Source organism: Pseudophryne corroboree, chromosome 6, assembly GCF_028390025.1.
Source record: "Pseudophryne corroboree isolate aPseCor3 chromosome 6, aPseCor3.hap2, whole genome shotgun sequence".
NCBI lineage: Eukaryota > Metazoa > Chordata > Amphibia > Anura > Myobatrachidae > Pseudophryne > Pseudophryne corroboree.
Window position 1 is genome coordinate 271888666 of NC_086449.1, and position 21209 is coordinate 271909874.

Sequence of the window (21209 nt, forward strand, 5' to 3'; positions counted from 1 at the left end):
TATGCCTCTTTTTGCCAAAAAGGTACTTAATTGCTGCCCAGGGCGCCCCCCCCTGCGCCCTGCACCCTACAGTGACCGGAGTGTGCGGTGTGCTGTGGGAGCAATGGCGCACAGCTGCAGTGCTGTGCGCTACCTTAAGTGAAGACAGGAGTCTTCAGCCGCCGATTTCGATATCTTCTTGCTTCTGCTGCTTCTGTTCTTCTGGCTCTGCGAGGGGGACGGCGGCGCGGCTCCGGGAACGGACGATCAAGTTTAGGTACCTGTGTTCGATCCCTCTGGAGCTAATGGTGTCCAGTAGCCTAAGAAGCGCTACCTAGCTGCTGTGAGTAGGTTTGCTTCTCTCCCCTCAGTCCCTCGTAGCAGAGAGTCTGTTGCCAGCAGAAGCTCTCTGAAAATAAAAAACCTAACAAAATACTTTCTTTTCTAGCAAGCTCAGGAGAGCCCACTAGGAGCACCCAGCTCGGCCGGGCACAGATTCTAACTGAGGTCTGGAGGAGGGGCATAGAGGGAGGAGCCAGTGCACACCAGATAGTACTAAATCTTTCTTTAGAGTGCCCAGTCTCCTGCGGAGCCCGCTATTCCCCATGGTCCTTACGGAGTCCCCAGCATCCACTAGGACGTTAGAGAAATTAATAATCTGTTTCTTTTCCTTAAACATGTGTACCCTTGTGTCGGGGACTGAGGGTTCATCCACAATATGCAACACATCCCTTATTGCCACAATCATACACTGAATAGTTTTAGTCAGCCTAGGGTGCAATTTTACTTCGTCATAGTCGACACTGGAATCAGAATCCGTGTCGGTAGTAGTGTCTTGTGTTAAGGGACGCTTTTGAGACCCCGACGGGCCCTGTGAGTCGGTCCAATCTGAGGATTGACCGCCTGATGTCCCCCCTAAACCAGCCTTATCAAGCCTTTTATGTAAAGATGCCACACTTGCATGCAACGTATGCCACATGTCCATCCAATCAGGAGTCGGCACAACCGACGGGGACACACCACTCATTTGCTCCACCTCCTCCTTGGAGAAGCCTTCCGCCTCAGACATGTCGACACACACGTACCGAACCCCACACACACAGGGAGTTACCTATAAGGGGACAAAACCCCAACCAGGCCCTTAGGAGAGACAGAGAGATAGAGTATGCCAGCACACACCCAGCGCTTAAAAACACTGGAATATACAACCAGATAGCGCTTTTATATGTTTATAATCGTAATCTCTACTCACTGCGTCGCAAAAGTGCCCCTCTCCTCCTTTTTCCAACCTGTGAAGCTCAGCAGGGGAGAGAACAGGGAGCCAGCGTTTTCTCATGCAGCCTCTGTGGAGAAAATGGCGCTGGTTAGTGCTGAGGATCAAGCCCCGCCCACCCGACGGCAGGCTTCGGTCCCTTCATCATATATTAATAAAATGGCGGGGGTCCGCGGATTTACTGTCCCCCAGCCTAATCCACCTTATTTATGGCCAAATCGAGGTTTATTGTTGCCCAGGGCGCCCCCCCCTACGCCCTGCACTCTTCAGTGCCTGCTTTGTGTGTGTGACTGGGAGCAATGGCGCGCAGCTTACCGATGCGCGCTTACCTCATGAAGATCTGATGTCTTCTGCCGCCTGAAGTCTTTTCCTCAATACTCACCCGGCTTCTATCTTCGGCATCTGTGAGGAGGACGGCGGCGGCGCTGCTCCGGTACGAACCCCAGGTGAGACCTGTGTTCCGACTCCCTCTGGAGCTAATGGTGTCCAGTAGCCTAGAAGCAGTGCCCAACTTTACAAGCCAGCCCTGCTTCTCTCTCCTCAGTCCCACGATGCAGGGAGCCTGCTGCCAACAGGACTCCCTGAAAATAAAAAACCTAACAAAATTATTTTTCCACAGAAAACTCTGGAGAGCTCTCTGCAGTGCACCCATTCTCCTCTGGGCACAAGATCTAACTGAGGTCTAGAGGAGGGGCATAGAGGGAGGAGCCAGTGCACACCCATAGTCAAAGTTCTTTTTAGGTGCCCTATCTCCTGCGGAGCCCGTCTATACCCCATGGTCCTTACGGAGTCCCCAGCATCCTCTAGGACGTAAGAGAAATACGTATTAAAGTATATCTTTGTGAAAATCCTATATCAATATAAAACCTGACGCACCAAGCCCCCTCAGGTTATAGAATATAGGGATAGCAAGTTGAGTGAAAGACACGAAATGGACACCACTCAGCTAGCTAATGCACACACTGATAGTCACAGTTTGTACAATGCAGAGGTTATTACTAACAATAATACTGCACTGGACTAGCTTATATATATAGCTATGTAGTTAATAGATATAACACTGCACAGTAAGAACTGGATGTATATCACAGGGTAATTGTACTAGAAAACCCTGACTAAATGCACTCTTTCTTAACTAGCACTGTCTAAAATGGCAGGTAGAATACTTAAGTGTCATGTAAAGTCACAGCACTGACAACCAGGTGGCTTTACACAGGAGGATTTGCCCAAGTAGTCCCAGGAACAGTGAAGCTGAGAGATAATGGCGCCCAGAAACTGACAGGGAGTGAGGGAGAGACAGATATGCAGCTCCAGGGTGGGAACATTTGCGGGAAATGGCACCCTGGGGCTGGGGGAGGGGCTTCAGGTCTAAGCCTTATCCCCCTGCTAGCAAAACCACCGGGTACTGTGGGCTACTGAAAATGGTTTAGAGAGAAAACCTGACCTGCACCCATGCCCTGGTGATCTAGTGGGATCGCCTGTACTGCCACAGTGTTCACCGCCAGCGAGCGCGGCCCGCCTCCCACTGACCGCGCCGGATCGCGATAAAGACCAGGTTCCGCAAGTGGGACCCACTCACCACCTCCCGAAGCGCGGCCACGCGATCCTGGAGAGCCCCTGTCATGTGTGCCTGACTGAGAAGAAAACCGGAGCCTCCTGCTGTAGTTACCCGGCAACCAGGGCTCGGGAGTGTACAGCGCCACTGGGGAGAGCTGGAGCTGCAGCAGTGAATGGCTTCTGACATTTACCACCGCTGCTGCCCTTGTAGTCTTCACTTTTTAAAAAAAAAACTCTTCTTAGGGCTGCCTGGAGCAGCCCCTCTGTTAAGTGCCTGCTTACTGCAGCACCAACTACAAAACTGAGCTCCTGTGCAGGGAGGTGGGGTTATAGAGGAGGCGGCGCTGTGCATTCTGGGAACAGTCAAAGCTTCGAGCCTGTTGGTGCCTCGGATCAAGATTCTACTCTACACCCCAATGTCTATCCTTGTGGAGACCAGTGTACCCCGCAGCAGAAATTATAAATATATGTGTGACATGCCTGTCAGCTCTCGTTGCTCTTCTCACATGAGCCGGGCCAGCGTTACTTCACAACCGCAGCCCAGGGAAACGCTGAGGAAGAGCTGCTGACGGCAGCTACACGGCAGCTTCTGCTCAGTCTGCAGGAGCAGCCCAGGGAAACGCTGAGGAAGAGCTGCCGATGGCAGCATCACAGCAGCTTCGGCTCAGTCTGGGCTGAACACAATCTCGCGAGACAGTCACTGTAGTTTACTGAGTTCCTCGGCTGCCAGGGAGCACTGCTGGTGCTCCCAGGGTCACCTTATTCCTGGAAAATCCAGGAATCTGGTTGAAGGGAAAAGCCTTCGGGAGGGTTGCCACCAAATCCTGGAGAATCCAGGAAATCAGGGCGAGGTGGCAACCCTATGCACATATCACCTTGGGCTTCAGGCTGCTCCTGACCTCCAGCCAGACCAAGCTTCATACCCACTCTGTGCCAGGGTCAACCCCCAGTACGAGAGTAGATACTAGACCAGGCCATTTTCCGCTCCACGCAAGGGGTCATATTTCAACCCCTTAGAAGGATGGCAATAGTAAATCCAGTTTTTTTCCACTCTCGACCAGAGGCAATGCCACACTCCGGCATGGTACTCCACAAGGTGTTTCTTCATTCCACACTAGGGACCTCTCACGCTCCCAGTGTAAGAACAGCTACTCCACCGTTTGGTCTTCGTATGCACCATCGAATCACAAGCCCTATGGCAGATGCAGTTTCTCTATCTCAGTATTGCCCCCAATGTGAGCTGGGGAGTGCCTTTCAGCAGCGTACCCTACACCATACTTGCCTACCTGACCCTCTCCATGGGGTCGATTCAATTCGGCAACTTATGAATAGCGCTGGGAATTAGCTCCCAACGCTATTCAATTCAGCTCCAGTTAAGTCGGCGATGGCCCGTTCTTGCCGACTTAACAGGTAGTTTTGTCGGGAGAACGGGCATTCTCCGACTTAACTACCCGCGGCGATGCTGATTCCCGACAGAATCAGCCTCACGCCGGCCGCACTTTTGTCGGCTTTCTTCTCTCGTCCCCCCGGGGACGAGAGAAGAATTCCTGACAATTGCGGGTAACTAGCAGCTGAATTGAATAGCGTCGGGAGCTAATTCCCGGCGCTATTCATAAATTGCTGAATTGAATCGACCCCCATGAAGGAGAAAATGCTCTGTTTCTGGACTTTCCTGGTAATGTATGATTGCCATCACCTGTGGTGAAACACTTTTCTTATCAATTAACTAGCTCACCACGGGTGATGGCAATCATACATTACCAGGAAAGTCCAGGAACAGAGCATTTTCTCCCTCATGGAGAGGGTCAGGTAGGCAAGTATGACCCTACACGCCTAATACATAGCTCCCAACATGACCCTTTCCAGGAGGGCCAAAATGCTCTGTTCCTGGACTTTCCTCCTAATTTAAGATTGCCATCACCTTGCTGAAAGACCTTTATTATCAATTTACCTGTTCAAAACAGGTGACGGCAATTATAAATTAAGTGGGAAGTCTAGGAGCAGAGTGTTTTGTCCCTCCTGGAATGGGTCATGGTGGGGTGCATGCTGTAATGACTGTATGACCATATTTGCGCATCCGCTAAGCCACCTCTTGCCACCACCCAATACCTTTTTAAGACATTTCATACATAGACCGTGCGGCTCAATATAAGCATGCACAGAAGAAGAGAAAAAAAATCACTGCATTCCGCTAGGCATGCTACTCAGAATCATGCCCCATGTCTCGATAACTGATCAAACATTCATGACATACAGTACTAAAATCCGAATCTCTGTCTTTGGAGATGAATTGCTCTGTGGTGCAGTAACCTTACTTTGATAAAAAGGCCTCTTATTCCGCATGTGACAAATATCATACTTTCTTATATTAAAGCTCCTCGTATGAGCCCTAAAAGCCTCTTTTATATATAGGGTCTAGCCAACATATTACTCTTCAGCTGTGCTCGTACTACAAGTCCCAGAATGCCCCTTTTATTGCGAAGGGGCTTCTTGAGGAACTTTTTCTCACGCCGTTGCTATGCTGGTTGCTAGGCCGCAGCCCCGGCTTGCGTGTGTCTCAGCGATGGGCTTCCCCTGTAAACAGCAGACAAGACGAAACAGTCCGTTCCGGATAAGGAAATAATTCCGGCAGACGCAAGGAATCCTGGGAGGCCACTGGCTCCAGTTCCCCGGCCAAGATGTCTGACATGGAGGATGACTTCATGTGCGATGATGAGGAGGATTATGACCTGGTAGGTGTCTAGCAACGGGGCGGTGGGTGGCTTCGCGAGAGTGCCCGCTGCGGGTGGTCGGTTCCCAGCGCCCGCTCAGCCAGCCGGGTACGATGAGAGGTGTGTTGGCGGGACACTGAGCAAGCAGCTCCCTCCCCCTCTCCGCCCGGTCCCTGAGCTGCACCTCCAGTGATATGCTGGCCTCACCCCAAGGCTCCATCCCCGCTCCCCCGCCGCAGGCTGCCCAGACAGTGCGACAGGGGAGTGCCGCTACCCAGCAAGTCCCCGTCCTGGTGTCGTGTCCCGCAGGCCGCACACTAACTCCCTCCCAGGCCCGCTGTGTGCTGCTGCTGTGTAATGCACGTCTGCTGGGGCAACAATGTGTGACACCCGCCGTGTCATGTCGTCAGTCGTAAACAAGTGTCTGCTGGGGTCATTCTATACACACTTATATCCTGTGCCTAGTAATAAACTGTACAGCATACACAAGTCTACTGTGCACAAACTTACATACTGCACACACTTATATCCTACAGTATACATGTTCACAGTGATATACTGTGCAGCATGCACTACTGTTATGCACAAACCTACATACTGCACACACTTCTATATACTCAGGGCCGGTGCAAGGTTTCTCTGCACTCTAGGCAAAGCTTCAGCCTAGCACCCCATAACCTGCAATCCCCACTCCCCTCTCGGAGGGGAGATGCAGGTAGCCACTAGGTGGGCTTGGGTGAATTGCATCATTTTACATTTACAGAGAAAAGGGACAACACTCAAAAGACTTTTAAAGTGAAAAAGTATTTTGTAAAAAGTGTCACACAATTTTGTGAATTTGTTCACAATATACTTTGCTTTTCAAATCCTTGAGTGATGACAATTCCCTCTTCCTATGTACTGTATACACACTAGCTGGCATGTTAGGAATTGTATAGGACGCTGAGGCCAATTTTACAGTTGCATTTAAGTTGTTGGAGTGCTGGACATCTGCTTCTGTTTGGGGGTCTGGTGGGTATATTTAATTGTACATACATATATTTGTAATCTCCTTGTTGTGTTCCATCCCCCCCCCCCATCTGTAAGTTCATTACTGACTCCCCCCTCCCCCACATGTAGTGTTTTGTGCCCCAGTGCCTGTGTTTTCCCTATTAGGCTGTTTACAAGTATAAACCCCCCCATTGGGCTGTAAGATCTGTACTGTCTGTGGTCCCGCAGAACCCCCATGGGTAACTTACCTAAAACGTATTTCCTTGTTTTCCCTCGTAATTGGCATGGTTCCTTTTACAGGCGGCAGCAGCATTACCGCAACGCTGCAGGTGCAGACATGTAGTCAGGTGCTGCTTGCTGCTGGAGAGATGGGATCCATAGGCCTGGAGGAGGTGCATCAAGGCTATGAAGAGTGGCCTTGGGGGTGCCCCTCGGGACCCGTAGTTGCATCCGCCTCCTATGTGCCTAAACATGTTACATGTGTCAGCAGCACAGAGGAAGCTCTGAGACACTATGTGGTACAACCTGATAGTGGCAGCTGCACCTGACTAGACCTGCAACCACCAGCGCAGTGTAAAAGGAGGAGGCTGCATACAGAGACATCCTTCAGTTTTTTGCTAGATGAATTCAGTGGCGCCCCTAGGCAGCTGCCTAATGGTAGAGTCGGCCCTCTATGTACTGTACAGCATACCCTTCTGCACAAACCTACCTACTGTACACCTACATATCCTGTACACAGTAATGTACAGCATACACTTCTATTCCGCACAAACCTACTTACTGCACACATTTATATCCGATACACCTTTATACTCTACAGCATACACTTTTATTCTGCACAAACCTGCATACTGCACCCACTTATATCCTATATACTGTATAGCATACACTTCTGCACAAACCTACATACTGCTCACACTTATCCTATATAGCATACTCTTTTGCACAAACCTACATTCTGCGCACACTTACAGTATATCCTGTATAGCATACACTTCTGCACAAACCTGCATACTGCACCCACTTATATCCTATATACTGTATAGCATACACTTCTGCACAAACCTACATACTGCTCACACTTATCCTATATAGCATACTCTTTTGCACAAACCTACATTCTGCGCACACTTACAGTATATCCTGTATAGCATACACTTCTGCACAAACCTACACACTGCACACACTTATATTCTATGCTCCTATATCCCGTACACAGAAATATACTGTACAGCACAAACCTACACACTGCACACTTATATCCTATATCCCCTACACAGTAATGCACTGTAAAGCATATACTTCTATTCTGTGCAGAACTACCTACTGCACCCACTTCTATTCTGCACAAAACAACATACTGCACACACTTGTATCCTATAACCCTATATCCCGTGCACAGTAATATACTGTACAGCAGTGGTTCTCAAACTCGGTCCTCAGGACCCCACACGGTTCACGTTTTCCATGTCACCCAGCAGCTGCACTGTGTATCACCAACTGTCACATTTCAAAAATGTACAGGTGACCTGTAAAACATGAACCATGTGGGGTCCTGAGGACCGAGTTTGAGAACCTGTGCTGTACAGCATACACCTCTATTCTGCACAAACCTACTAACTGCACTCACTTATATCTGATACACATATGTACTGCACAGCATACACTTGCATTCTGCACAAACCCACATACTGCTCATATAACCTGTGTGAATAATACAGAGTACAGCGTGCAGTTATATGCTGTGCACACTAATCTAACACACACAAGAACATACAGTACAGCACACACCTATACCCTGTATATGCCGCACTAAAGAGTGCTGAGTAACTAGCTACGGAACACTTATTAGGATTGTGTGTCTGTTGCATAATAGATTAGCAAGCTATGGGAAATCGGAGAGTATCATCAAAACATAGGTTTTGCGTTTTATGGACCACTCTTAAGATCTGTTATTTTATTTTTGTATTTTTCCTATTTGTTTTGCAAATATAATGGCCACCACAGTAGATAATGGTGATGCAGAATTGTGTAATTGCATTGCAGTATACATTGTTGATAGTTGCAGCCTGTCCATAAATACCATGGACAGCATCAAGTTCTAAAGATTTATCCGAAAAAGTCCTGACCCGCTGTATAGTGTAGTTAGTACAGCTTCTCTTTTGCAATTAGGATGCAATTTAACGTTGTTCGCTGAGGTATATAGGTAAATATTTATTAAAGATGAACAGAAAAAATAACTACTGAGTGTCTAGTTAAAATTTTATTTAGGTCAGTGGTTCCCAAACTTTCATAAACCACGGGGCCCAAGAGTAATTGCAGTTTATTTCACAGCACCCTGAGGCCAATTTTTTTTTCTCTAATTACGTGTCATCCTTCAGTTCAGTTATGTGGTGGTGAACAGGGTTACGCTTCTGTTTGTCCACATATTTTATGATAGGCAGAACCAGTGCTGGTGGCTGCCAATCACATGGACCAAAAATTAGTGTTCATTCTAGCGCCCTGCACCTTTCAAAACATGTGCAGTTCCTCTTTCCTGCCTGGGATGTCGCTCTCTGCTCTGGTGCTTCTCAGCACACTCTGGTCTGTATTTCAGTGCTGAGATACAGACCAGAGTGTTCTGAGAAGCACCAGAGCAGAGAGCGACACCCCAGGCAGGAAAGAAGAACTGCATGGATTTTGAAAGGTGCAGGGTGCTAGAATGGACACTATAAATAATTTGATACATTCTTGGCTCATCAACTCGTGGCACCAATATAAGTTCTCCATGGCACTCGGTTTGGGAACCATTGATGTAGGTTGTAGTGCACAAAGTGTAACCTGATTAGGTACTTTTCCTGCAAAACAGCTGATCCAAAACTGAACGTCTGTTCACAAATATGTTTTTTTTTTTTTGGCATCGTTTGATTAAAACACACATGTAGTACATGCCATGAAGCTCTTGAATTGCACTGTTGTAGACTATCCGCTAATACATGGGAACTGCATTGCCGTTCTCTGTAATGTTGTTACAGTTGTCTTCATGAGTTGGGTATGGGTGACCGGTGCTTGGGTGGGGGCAAGCACTCGCCACAGGTTCTGTTCCCACAATGTGGCTGTCGTGGAGTGGGAATAGTCCCTGTTAGCCGGCATGTCGGGATTTAGCGGGGGCAGGATGTAGCTGTCTGTATTGTGACCCCGCCGGTCACACAACTACATCCCGTCTTCAGCATACCTGGACTATATTTAACATAATTTCTCTAACGTCCTAAGTGGATGCTGGGGACTCCGTCAGGACCATGGGGAACAGCGGCTCCGCAGGAGACAGGGCACAAAAATAAAGCTTTAGGATTAGGTGGTGTGTACTGGCTCCTCCCCCTATGACCCTCCTCCAAGCCTCAGTTAGGTTTTTGTGCCCGTCCGAGCAGGGTGCAATCTAGGTGGCTCTCCTAAAGAGCTGCTTAGAAAAAGTTTTTAGGTTTTTTATTTTCAGTGAGTCCTGCTGGCAACAGGCTCACTGCATCGAGGGACTTAGGGGAGAGAATTTCAACTCACTTGCGTGCAGGATGGATTGGATTCTTAGGCTACTGGACACCATTAGCTCCAGAGGGAGTCGGAACACAGGTCTCACCCTGGGGTTCGTCCCGGAGCCGCGCCGCCGACCCCCCTTACAGATGCTGAAGATTGAAGGTCCGGAAACAGGCGGCAGAAGGCTCTTCAGTCTTCATGAAGGTAGCGCACAGCACTGCAGCTGTGCGCCATTGTTGTCACACACTTCACACCAAGCGGTCACGGAGGGTGCAGGGCGCTGCTGGGGGCGCCCTGGGCAGCAATATTTAATACCTTTATGGCAAAAGAATACATCACATATAGCCATTGAGGCTATATGTATGTATTTAACCCATGCCAGATATCTAAAACTCCGGGAGAAAAGCCCGCCGAAATAGGGGGCGGGGCTTATTCTCCTCAGCACACAGCGCCATTTTCCTGCTCAGCTCCGCTGTGAGGAAGGCTCCCAGGACTCTCCCCTGCACTGCACTACAGAAACAGGGTAAAACAGAGAGGGGGGGCATTTTTTGGCGATATTTTGATATATTTAAGCTGCTATAAGGAACAACACTTATATAAGGTTGTTCCCATATATATTATAGCGCTTGGGTGTGTGCTGGCAAACTCTCCCTCTGTCTCCCCAAAGGGCTAGTGGGGTCCTGTCTTCGATAAGAGCATTCCCTGTGTGTCTGCTGTGTGTCGGTACGTGTGTGTCGACATGTATGAGGACGATGTTGGTTTGGAGGCAGAGCAATTGCCGATAATGGTGATGTCACCCCCCAGGGAGTCGACACCGGAATGGATGGCTTTGTTTATGGAATTACGTGATAATGTCAGCACATTACAAAAATCAGTTGACGACATGAGACGGCCGGCAAACCAGTTAGTACCTGCCCAGGCGTCTCAGACACCGTCAGGGGCTGTAAAGCGCCCTTTACCTCAGTCGGTCGACACAGACCCAGACACAGACACTGAATCTAGTGTCGACGGTGATGAAACAAACGTATTTTCAAGTAGGGCCACACGTTATATGATCACGGCAATGAAGGAGGCTTTGCATATCTCTGATACTGCAAGTACCACAAAAAGGGGTATTATGTGGGGGGTGAAAAAACTACCTGTAGTTTCTCTAACGTCCTAAGTGGATGCTGGGGACTCCGTCAGGACCATGGGGTTTAGCGGCTCCGCAGGAGACAGGGCACAATAATAAAAGCTTTAGGATCAGGTGGTGTGCACTGGCTCCTCCCCCCATGACCCTCCTCCAAGCCTCAGTTAGATTTTTGTGCCCGGCCGAGAAGGGTGCAATCTAGGTGGCTCTCCTGAGCTGCTTAGAATAAAAGTTTAAGTTAGGTTTTTTATTTTCAGTGAGTCCTGCTGGCAACAGGCTCACTGCTACGAGGGACTTAGGGGAGAGAAGTAAACTCACCTGCGTGCAGGATGGATTTGCTTCTTAGGCTACTGGACACCATTAGCTCCAGAGGGAGTCGGAACACAGGTCTCACCCTGGGGTTCGTCCCGGAGCCGTGCCGCCGACCCCCCTTGCAGATGCCGAAGTTGAAGAGGTCCAGAGGTCCAGAAACAGGCGGCAGAAGACTTTCAGTCTTCATAAGGTAGCGCACAGCACTGCAGCTGTGCGCCATTGTTGTCAGCACACTTCATACCAGCGGTCACTGAGGGTGCAGGGCGCTGGGGGGGGCGCCCTGGGCAGCAATGTATTATACCTTTTTTATGGCTAAAATACATCACATATAGCCCTTGAGGCTATATGGATGTATTTAACCCCTGCCAGATCTCACAAACTCCGGGAGAAGAGCCCGCCGTTTTAGGGGGCGGGGCCTATTCTCCTCAGCACACGGCGCCATTTTCCTGCTCAGCTCTGCTGTGAGGAAGGCTCCCAGGCTCTCCCCTGCACTGCACTACAGAAACAGGGTTAAAACAGAGAGGGGGGGGCACTTATTTGGCGATATGATTACATATGTGAAAATGCTATAAGGGAAAACACTTGTATAAGGGGTTGTCCCTGTATAATTATAGCGTTTTTGGTGTGTGCTGGCAAACTCTCCCTCTGTCTCCCCAAAGGGCTAGTGGGGTCCTGTCCTCTATCAGAGCATTCCCTGTGTGTGTGCTGTGTGTCGGTACGTGTGTGTCGACATGTAGGAGGACGATGTTGGTGAGGAGGCGGAGCAAATTGCCTGTATTGGTGATGTCACTCTCTAGGGAGTCGACACCGAAATGGATGGCTTATTTAGGAATCACGTGATAATGTCAACACGATGCAAGGTCGGTTGACGACATGAGACGGCCGGCAAACAAATTAGTACCTGTCCAGGCGTCTCAGACACCGTCAGGGGCTTGTAAAAACGCCCATTTACCTCAGTTGGTCGACACAGACACGGACACTGACTTCAGCGTCGACGGTGAAGAAACAAACGTATTTTCCTTTAGGGCCACACGTTACATGTTAAGGGCAATGAAGGAGGTGTTACATATTTCTGATACTACAAGTACCACAAATAAGGGTATTATGTAGGGTGGGAATAATCTACTTGTAGTTTTTCCTGAATCAGATAAATTAAAGTGTGTGATGATACGTGGGTTTCCTCCGATAGAAAATTATTGGAGGTATACCCTTTCCCGCCAGAAGTGAGGGCGAGTTGGGAAACACACCTTAGGGTGGATAAGGCGCTCACACGCTTATAAAAACAAGTGGCGTTACCGTCTCCAGATACGGCCGCCCTCAAAGAGCCAGCTGATAGGAAGCTGAAAAATATCCTAAAAAGTATATACACACATACTGGTGTTATACTACGACCAGCAATCGCCTCAGCCTGGATGTGCAGTGCTGGGGGGGCTTGGTCGGATTTCCTGACTGAAAATATTGATACCCTTGACAGGAACAATATTTTATTGACTATAGAATATTTTAAGGATGCATTTCTATATATGCGAGATGCGCAGAGGGATATTTGCATTCTGGCATCAAGAGTAGATGTGATGTCCATATCTGCCAGACGATGTTTATAGACACGACAGTGGTCAGGTGATGCAGATTCCAGACGGCACATGGAAGTATTGCCGTATAAAGGGGCGGTCCATCGGACCTGGTGGCCATGGCAACAGCTGGAAAATCCACTTTTGTTACCCCAAGTCACATCTCAGCAGAAAAGGACACAGTCTTTTCAGTCTCAGTCCTTTCGTACCCATAAAGGCAGGCGGGCAAAAGGCCAGTCATATCTGCCCAGGGTTAGAGGAAAGGGAAGAAGACTGCAGCAGGCAGCCCATTCCCAGGAACAGAAGTCCTCCACAGCTTCTGCCAAGTCCGCAGCATGACGCTGGGGCCATACAAGCGGACTCAGGTGCGGTGGGGGGTCATCTCAAGAGTTTCAGCACGCAGTGGGCTCACTCGCAAGTGGACTCCTGGATCCTACACGTAGTATCCCAGGTGTACATTGGAAATTCGAGACGTCTTCCCCTCACAAGTTCCTGAAGTCTGCTTTACCAACGTCTCCCTCCGACAGGGAGGCAGTATTGGGAAAAAAGTCACAGGCTGTATTCCCAGCAGGTGATAATCAAAGTACCCCTCCTACAACAAGGGAAGGGGTATTATTCCACACTATATTGTGGTACTGAAGCCAAACGGCTCGGTGAGATCTAAAAGATTTGAACAATTACATACAAGGGTTCAAATCAAGATGGAGTCACTCAGAGCAGTGATAGCGAACCAGGACGATATGGTGTCACTGGATATCAGGGACGCTTACCTACATGTCCAAATTTTGCCCTTCTCACCAAGGGTATCTCAGGTTCGTGGTACAGAACTGTCACTATCAGTTCAGAAGCTGCCATTTGGATTGTCCACGGCACCCCGGGTCTTTACCATGGTAATGGCCGAAATGATGATTCTTCCTAAAAGAAATATGGACGCTTTCCTGATAAGGGCAAGGTCCAGAGAACAGTTGGCGGTCGAGTAGCACTATCTCAAGTAGTTCTACGACAGCACGAGTGGATTCTAAATATTCCAAAATCGCAGCTTTTTCCGACGACACGTCTAATGTTCCTAGGAATGATTCTGGACACAGTCCAGAAAAGGATGTTTTCTCCCGGAGAAGAAGGCCAGGGAGTTATCCGAGCTAGTCAGGAACCTCCTAAAACCAGGAAAAGTATCAGTGCATCATTGCACAAGGGTCCTGTGAAAAATGGTGGTTTCTTACAAAGCGATCCCATTCGGTAGATTTCACGCAAGAACCTTTCAGTGGAATCTGCTGGGAAAATGGTCCGGATCGCATCTTCAGATGCATCAGCGGATAACCCTGTCTCCAAGGACAAGGGTGTTGTCACAACTGAGGGCCTGAGCTGACGAGAGGCAGCCTCAGTTGTAGGGGCTGAGATGTACCGGAACCTGGGAGGTTGTATCAGACCCCTGGACATGTAAGTAACATGAATAATAACTGCCCGAAGGCGTGACCACGACAACTTGGATAAAAGTCAATGATGTTTATTATGACAACTCCGCAACACAGCAGCAGTAAAAGAAAACGTAAAAGTCAGCAAATAATAAATACAGTTCCTGGGTACTACAGGATGGCAGGAGCCACAGGGCACTGGTAGTGTGAGATAGTTCTTATGATCTTCTAGATGGAAAGTCCTTACCAGGCCCGACTGTAGCAATGGAGATAACCCAGGATTGTGCCAGCTGGTGTTCCAGGAAAAGCTGGGTTGCTGAAGGTAAAACAGCTGCTGTGGATACTGGCTGAAACCAGACTGTTGTTAGCACGGAGTGGATACTGGCTGGAACCAGTTAAATAATAAATGAACTTGGGAGCGATGAAATATGAACTGAAATGTAGAACTTGAGAGCGGAGAAATAATAATACCGGTGGAGAGTGGTAAAGTGTAGAAAGGACACCGGCCCTTTAAGGGAAGCTGTACTCTGCTGGAAGCTGAGCTGGAAGCAGGTAATGTTGTAGCTGGAAACAGATGAATCCACAATGGATTGGAGAGTCAGGCTACACCGCAGGTGGAATGCTGGTGCGGGTCTCTATGGTGGAAGTCTTGAGACAGGAGCTGGAACCTGGAAGACAATCACAGGAGAGAGACAAACAGGAACTAGGTTTGACAACCAAAGCACTGACGCCTTCCTTGCTCAGGCACAGTGTATTTATACCTGCAGCAAGGAAGGGATTGGCTAGGCAATTATGCAGATTAACAATACCGACAACAGATTGGAGGAAATGATCAGCTGACAGAATCCAAGATGGCTGCGCTCATGCAGACACTTGGAGGGAAGTTTGGTTTGTAATCCATGTGGTAATGAAAACAGTAATGGCGGCGCCGGCCACTGGAGACAGGAGACGCCAGGCTGACAAGTGCACATCCAACCACGCGGACACAGCGGAGGCCGCGGCTGACGTAATCGCCACTCTGACACTCTGCATGCAGAAGCTCAGGGACGGCGGCGGAGGCCGCAGGAGACGCCATGCCAGATGTAATAAGGCGTTACTGTGACAGCGTCTCAGAGAGACAGGAGAGGATGCAGGAATGTGAACATTAGGATAACAGATGGGATCCGGTCCTGGAGCGCTGAGCCAGCCTTAGGAGGCATCTGATGGGTAAGAAATGGCGTCCAGATACCCGGATCGTGACAGCACCCCCCCCCCCCCCTTTAGGAGTGGCCCCAGGACACTTCTTTGGCTTTTGAGGAAACTTGGAATGGAATCTCCGGACCAAGGCAGGAGCATGGACATCAGAAGCATTGGTCCATGAACGTTCCTCAGGACCATAACCCTTCCAGTCAATAAGATATTGTAGTTGACCGTAACGGTGACGTGAGTCCAGGATCTTGGCCACTTCATACTCAACGCCTCGTTGAGTTTGGACTTTCGGAGTTGGAGGAAGTGAGGAATGAAACCGATTCAAGATCAGCGGTTTCAACAGGGAAACATGGAATGTCCTGGGTATTTTTAAGAAGGGAGGCAACTGGAGTCTGTAAGCAACAGGATTGATGACTTGTTCAATCTTGAAAGGACCGATATAGCGAGGTGCAAACTTCATACTGGGAACTCTTAACCTCAAATTCTTCGTGGATAACCATACCCGATCACCCACCTTGAGAGCAGGAACTGCTCGACGCTTCTTATCCGCAAACTTCTTGTACCTGAACGATGCCTTGAGCAGAGCTGATCGTACGCTCTTCCAGATATTGGCAAACTGATGCAAGGTGATATCCACTGCGGGAACAGAAGTTGCTGGAAGCGGTTGGAACTCAGGAACTTTAGGGTGGAATCCAAAGTTAGTGAAGAATGGTGTTGAAGCAGATGAAGAATGATACTGGTTGTTATGACAGAACTCGGCCCAGGGAAGTAATTGAACCCAGTCATCTTGAGAGGAGGACACATAGATGCGGAGGAAGGCCTCCAAGTCCTGATTCACCCTCTCGGTTTGACCATTGGTCTGAGGATGGTAAGCCGTGGAAAACTTTAGCTTGACTTGGAGGACTTGACATAAACTTCGCCAGAATTTGGCTGTGAATTGAACTCCTCGATCTGAGATAATTTCTTCAGGAAGACCGTGGAGTCGGAAGATCTCTTGTATGAATACTTGAGCCAACTTGGAAGCTGACGGAAGACCGGTGAGAGGAATGAAGTGTGCCATCTTGGTGAACCGGTCAACTACCACCCAGATGGTATTGAACTTGTTGCACATGGGTAAGTCTGTAATGAAATCCATCGACAAGTGGGTCCATGGTCGACGGGGAACGGATAGTGGAACCAGTTGCCCCGCAGGCGACTGGCGGGATACTTTATGTTGGGCACACTTTGGGCAAGATGCAATAAACTCCAAGACGTCCTTTTTCAGAGTTGGCCACCAATAGGACCTAGAGATAAACTCCAGGGTTTTTTGGATACCTGTATGTCCGGCAAAACGGGAAGCATGGGCCCAATGCATGAGCTTCTTCCTTAGCATCGGCTTCACAAAACTTTTCCCTGATGGGGGCGTAGAGTCCATCCCTACCGTGGAGAATGCCAACGGATTTATAATAGGATGCTTGTCTGAAGACTCTGACTCATTTTCTTGCTCCCATGAGCGGGAAAGGGCATCGGCCTTGCAATTCTGAGAGCCCGGACAGAACTGGAGTTTAAAGTCGAACCTGGAAAAGAAAAGTGCCCATCTGGCCTGACGAGGGTTGAGACATTGTGCGCCCTTCAGGTATAAAAGGTTCTTGTGGTCTGTAAGTATGGTGATTAAATGAGAAGCTCCCTCCAACAGATACCTCCACTCTTCTAGAGCGAGCTTGATGGCTAGCAACTCCTGGTCGCCAATGGCATAGTTGCGCTCAGCTGGGGAGAACCTCCGGGAGAAGAAACTGCAAGGATGTAAATGGCCATCTTTAGCCCTCTGAGATAACACCGCTCCTACTCCAACGGAGGAGGCATCCACCTCTAGGATGAAAGGAGAGTCGATGTCAGGCTGTTTCAGGACAGGCGCAGAGATGAACCTCTGTTTTAAAAGATGAAAAGCTTGCATGGCTTCTTCAGACCACTTGGACGGGTTAGCACCCTTCTTGGTGAAAGCAGTAATAGGCGCCACAATGGTGGAAAAGTCTCGTATAAACTTTCGGTAATAATTGGCGAACCCTAAGAACCTCTGGACCCCTTTGAGGGTTAAGGGTACCGGCCAATTCTGAATTGCTTGTAGTTTCTCAGGATCCATCTCTAGTCCGGAACCGGACACAATGTACCCTAGAAACGGAATGGACTTGACTTCAAAGACGCATTTTTCTAATTTGCAATAGAGATGATTGACACGGAGACGGGACAGAACCTCTTTAACCCAAAAACGATGTTCCTCTAAATCGTTGGCAAAAATGAGGATATCGTCTAGATAGACCACGACATGACGGTATAGAATGTCTCTGAAAATCTCATTGACAAAATGCTGGAAGACAGCTGGAGCATTGCTCAATCCGAAGGGCATGACGAGGTACTCATAATGTCCGTCACGGGTGTTAAAGGCGGTTTTCCACTCGTCACCCTCACGGATCCGGATGAGATTGTATGCACCTCGCAAGTCCAGCTTTGTAAAGATGGTAGCTCCGCTAACTCTGTCAAAGAGCTCAGTAATCAGGGGTAAAGGATAACGGTTCTTGATGGTAATGTCGTTCAAACCTCTGTAGTCGATGCACGGCCGCAGACCACCATCTTTCTTTTTTACAAAAAAGAAGCCTGCGCCGGCTGGGGAAGAAGAAGGTCGAATGAACCCCTTTGCTAGGTTCTCTCTAATATATTCCTCCATAGAATGCGTCTCAGGCAGAGACAACGGATAAGTTCGGCCTCGAGGTGGAACCTTCCCTGGAACGAGATCAATCGGGCAGTCCCATTCTCTATGAGGAGGAAGGATATCAGCAGAAGCTTTACTGAACACATCCGTGAAATCTTGATATGGGGGAGGTGGAACATCAGACGACCTGGGGGAGGAAGAACAGACAGGCAATACTTTAAACAAACATGTCTCTGCACAGGAGGAACCCCATGCCAGGATTTGCGTAGTCGTCCAATCAATTGTAGGATTGTGAAGACGGAGCCATGGAAGGCCCAGGACCACAGGATGTGTGGCTCTTGGAATCACTAAAAGTGAAATAAGTTCGGAATGAAGAACTCCCACTCTCAGACGAACTGGTAGAGTCCTTAGAGCAATAACAGTATCAAAAATTTCTTTTTCATCCACTAGGGGTCACTGGAGTACTCTTGGGATATGGACGGCTTCCACCGGAAGAAGGCACTGAATAAATTAATTTTGAGACTACTCCTCCCCTCCATATCCTGCAGCACTTCAGTGTTTTTTCTGTGCTCGACACAGTTAGAAGGCATAGTGGAGCTCGTCCACAAAGTATTGGAATTTTTTTTCTAAGTTTTTTTTTTTCCGTCAATTTCCACGTCCTTTCCCCCCTTCTAACAGGCGTGGGTCAGGGACAGTGGAAGCGGCTGAGTAGCCGTGAGTGTCGGACCTCTCTGTAAAGAGCTCCCTCACTCCACTTGCAGGCTGCCTGCAGGAAAGCTGGACGGAGCTTGGATGAAAGCCCCGTCATAGACTTCTGTCACGGTCCAGGTATGTTGGGTTGGGGCGGTCAGCGCTTGCTGCCGCTCCACTGTGGGGGATTATTTGGTACTCACCGCTGCCCGGGGCGCGCTCTCACTCTCCGGCCCCCAGCATCCTAGGAGACCGCTGCTCCCTGCGCAGCAGCAGCGCTGCTTGGCTACACAGACACGCCGCCATGCTGTGTGTGGCGGGCGGGAGCACGTGTGCATAGGCCGCTCCACGGCTCTATGCAGCACGCTCTCTGCTTCCGCCATCCGCCCGCAGCAGCCGAGGAGTTCCGTTGTCCGGGGCCTACAGGACAGGCCGCTCACACGGCCCTTTGCAAAAACTTCCACAGGCCCAGACCCGGTGCTGTACACGGAGGTCGTGGGAGTGGGGGGGGAGACTTTAACAGTATTGGGCAGTGTTAAGTTTTAAGAAAAAAAAAAAAACTTGGTGCTTAGTATGTTTAATGTTCTCCTGTCTGTTCCAGGTTTCCTATTTTTCATCTCAGCTAAGAGTGGTACTAGGGGAATTTTTGGGTCAGTTTTCGTATTAGCAGGCACTGCACTTGCCTAAGATATATACCAGGAACTTTGGTGTTATTACTGAGTCGTGCAGTCTGTCTGTGTGGAGTTTGTATTGTCTGTCATAATGAGTAAGACACCAGCAAAATCTAAGAAACATTTGTCATGTCATGTCTGTATGAGTGTGTTGCCTGATGGATCCACCACATGTACAGCATGTGTTGTTAATACAGCCATAAATACGATTTCCATTCCAGAAGTAAAGCCAGCATCTCAGGACCCTCCGTGGGCTTTACTGGCAGATGTATTAGTTGGTTTACAATCAGAGCTGGCCGCCTCTCGTGAAGAAAGAGAGGCGGCAAGATCTGAGTTTAAAATGAGACCATTTGAGTTACCTGGAGAATCTCAGGCTGGTCATAAGTCCACCTTGAGTGGAAAAGATAAGTTTCCTTTTCCTACTAATTTTCCTGTCTCTGGGATACTAGATCTCACTGAACAGGAGTATGAGGAGGGCGAAATAGAACAACAGTCAGAAGGTGACGACTTTGACAGCCCAGGTATTGACAATCTCATCAGAGCAGTTCGTCAGTCGCTGGAGTTTACAGAAACTGAGGAGCCACTGACGAATGATGAAGTAGTCTTTACTAAACGACAGAGATCTCCGATGTGTTTCCCTATCTCGGAATCTCTTAATAAAATGTTACTGGAGTCACGGAAAAATCCGGACAAACGGTTTTCTATTCCTCGTAGATTTAAATCGAGTTACCCGTTTCCAGAGGCCATGACAGCTACATGGGAGAACCCACCATTGGTGGATTCATCCGTATCTAAACTTACGAGGAAGTTAACCATACCAGTACCAACTGCTACTACACTTAAAGACCCTGCAGATCGTAAAATAGAGGCTATGCTAAGGTCCATGTATACAGCAACTGGAGTGCTGTTAAGACCTGGGTTGGTTGGCATTTGGGTTACTAAAGCTTTAATGGTATGGATAAAAGAGCTCAAGTCGGCTCTGCAAGATGATCATCTTATACTTCTCGCAGATCAAATCTGGGAAGCTGCTGAATATTTATGTACAGCTTCTACTGACGTCTGTCAGCTTACTTCTCGCCTGTCCTCATCGCTAGTCATAGTACGACGAGCACTTTGGCTGCGTTCGTGGCAAGCGGAGACGGAGGTTAAAAAAGGTATAGAGGCATTGCCTTATGATGGCGAGAAACTTTTTGGTCCTGAATTGGACAAATGGATTTCTGAGGCTACTGGAGGGAAGTCTGTTTTTCTTCCTTCGCCTACAACTATACCTAAACGGAAATATTCTGGTCCGGCGTTCAAATCCTTTAGAACTCAGCCCTTTCGTGGGCAGGGCACAGGAGCAGTCACGCCGGGCAGAAGAGGTCGGGGACGTAGTGCCCGACAATCCAATGCACGTCGTCAAGACACCAAGACCACTAACAAACCAGTGGCATGACGGGCTCCCAGCCCATCTCGGATCCCCAATTGTGGGAGCACGCCTTCAGAGCTTTCAGGGGGCGTGGCTGCAGACGTCCACAGATGGGTGGATCCGCA

The 21209-nt window shown here is 48.9% G+C and overlaps 1 protein-coding gene and 1 long non-coding RNA gene across 3 annotated transcripts in view; one reads left to right on the forward strand and one right to left on the reverse strand.

Annotated features, from left to right (window-relative positions):
- Positions 1 to 5398, reverse strand: part of LOC134932028 (uncharacterized) — a 41562-nt gene extending 36164 nt beyond the window's left edge. The window contains exon 1 of the long non-coding RNA XR_010179229.1: positions 5125 to 5398. This is a non-coding gene — a long non-coding RNA (uncharacterized LOC134932028). The remainder of the gene's footprint in view (positions 1 to 5124) is intronic.
- Positions 5355 to 21209, forward strand: part of COPS2 (COP9 signalosome subunit 2) — a 176038-nt gene continuing 160183 nt past the window's right edge. Inside the window, exon 1 of one of the 2 annotated variants that reach the window (XM_063926036.1) lies at positions 5355 to 5539. In XM_063926036.1, the coding sequence (XP_063782106.1) occupies positions 5488 to 5539 (52 nt within the window). In that variant the 5' untranslated portion in view covers positions 5355 to 5487. Of the gene's footprint in view, positions 5542 to 21209 lie in introns of both variants that reach the window. The other variant, XM_063926037.1, reaches the window with a different exon arrangement.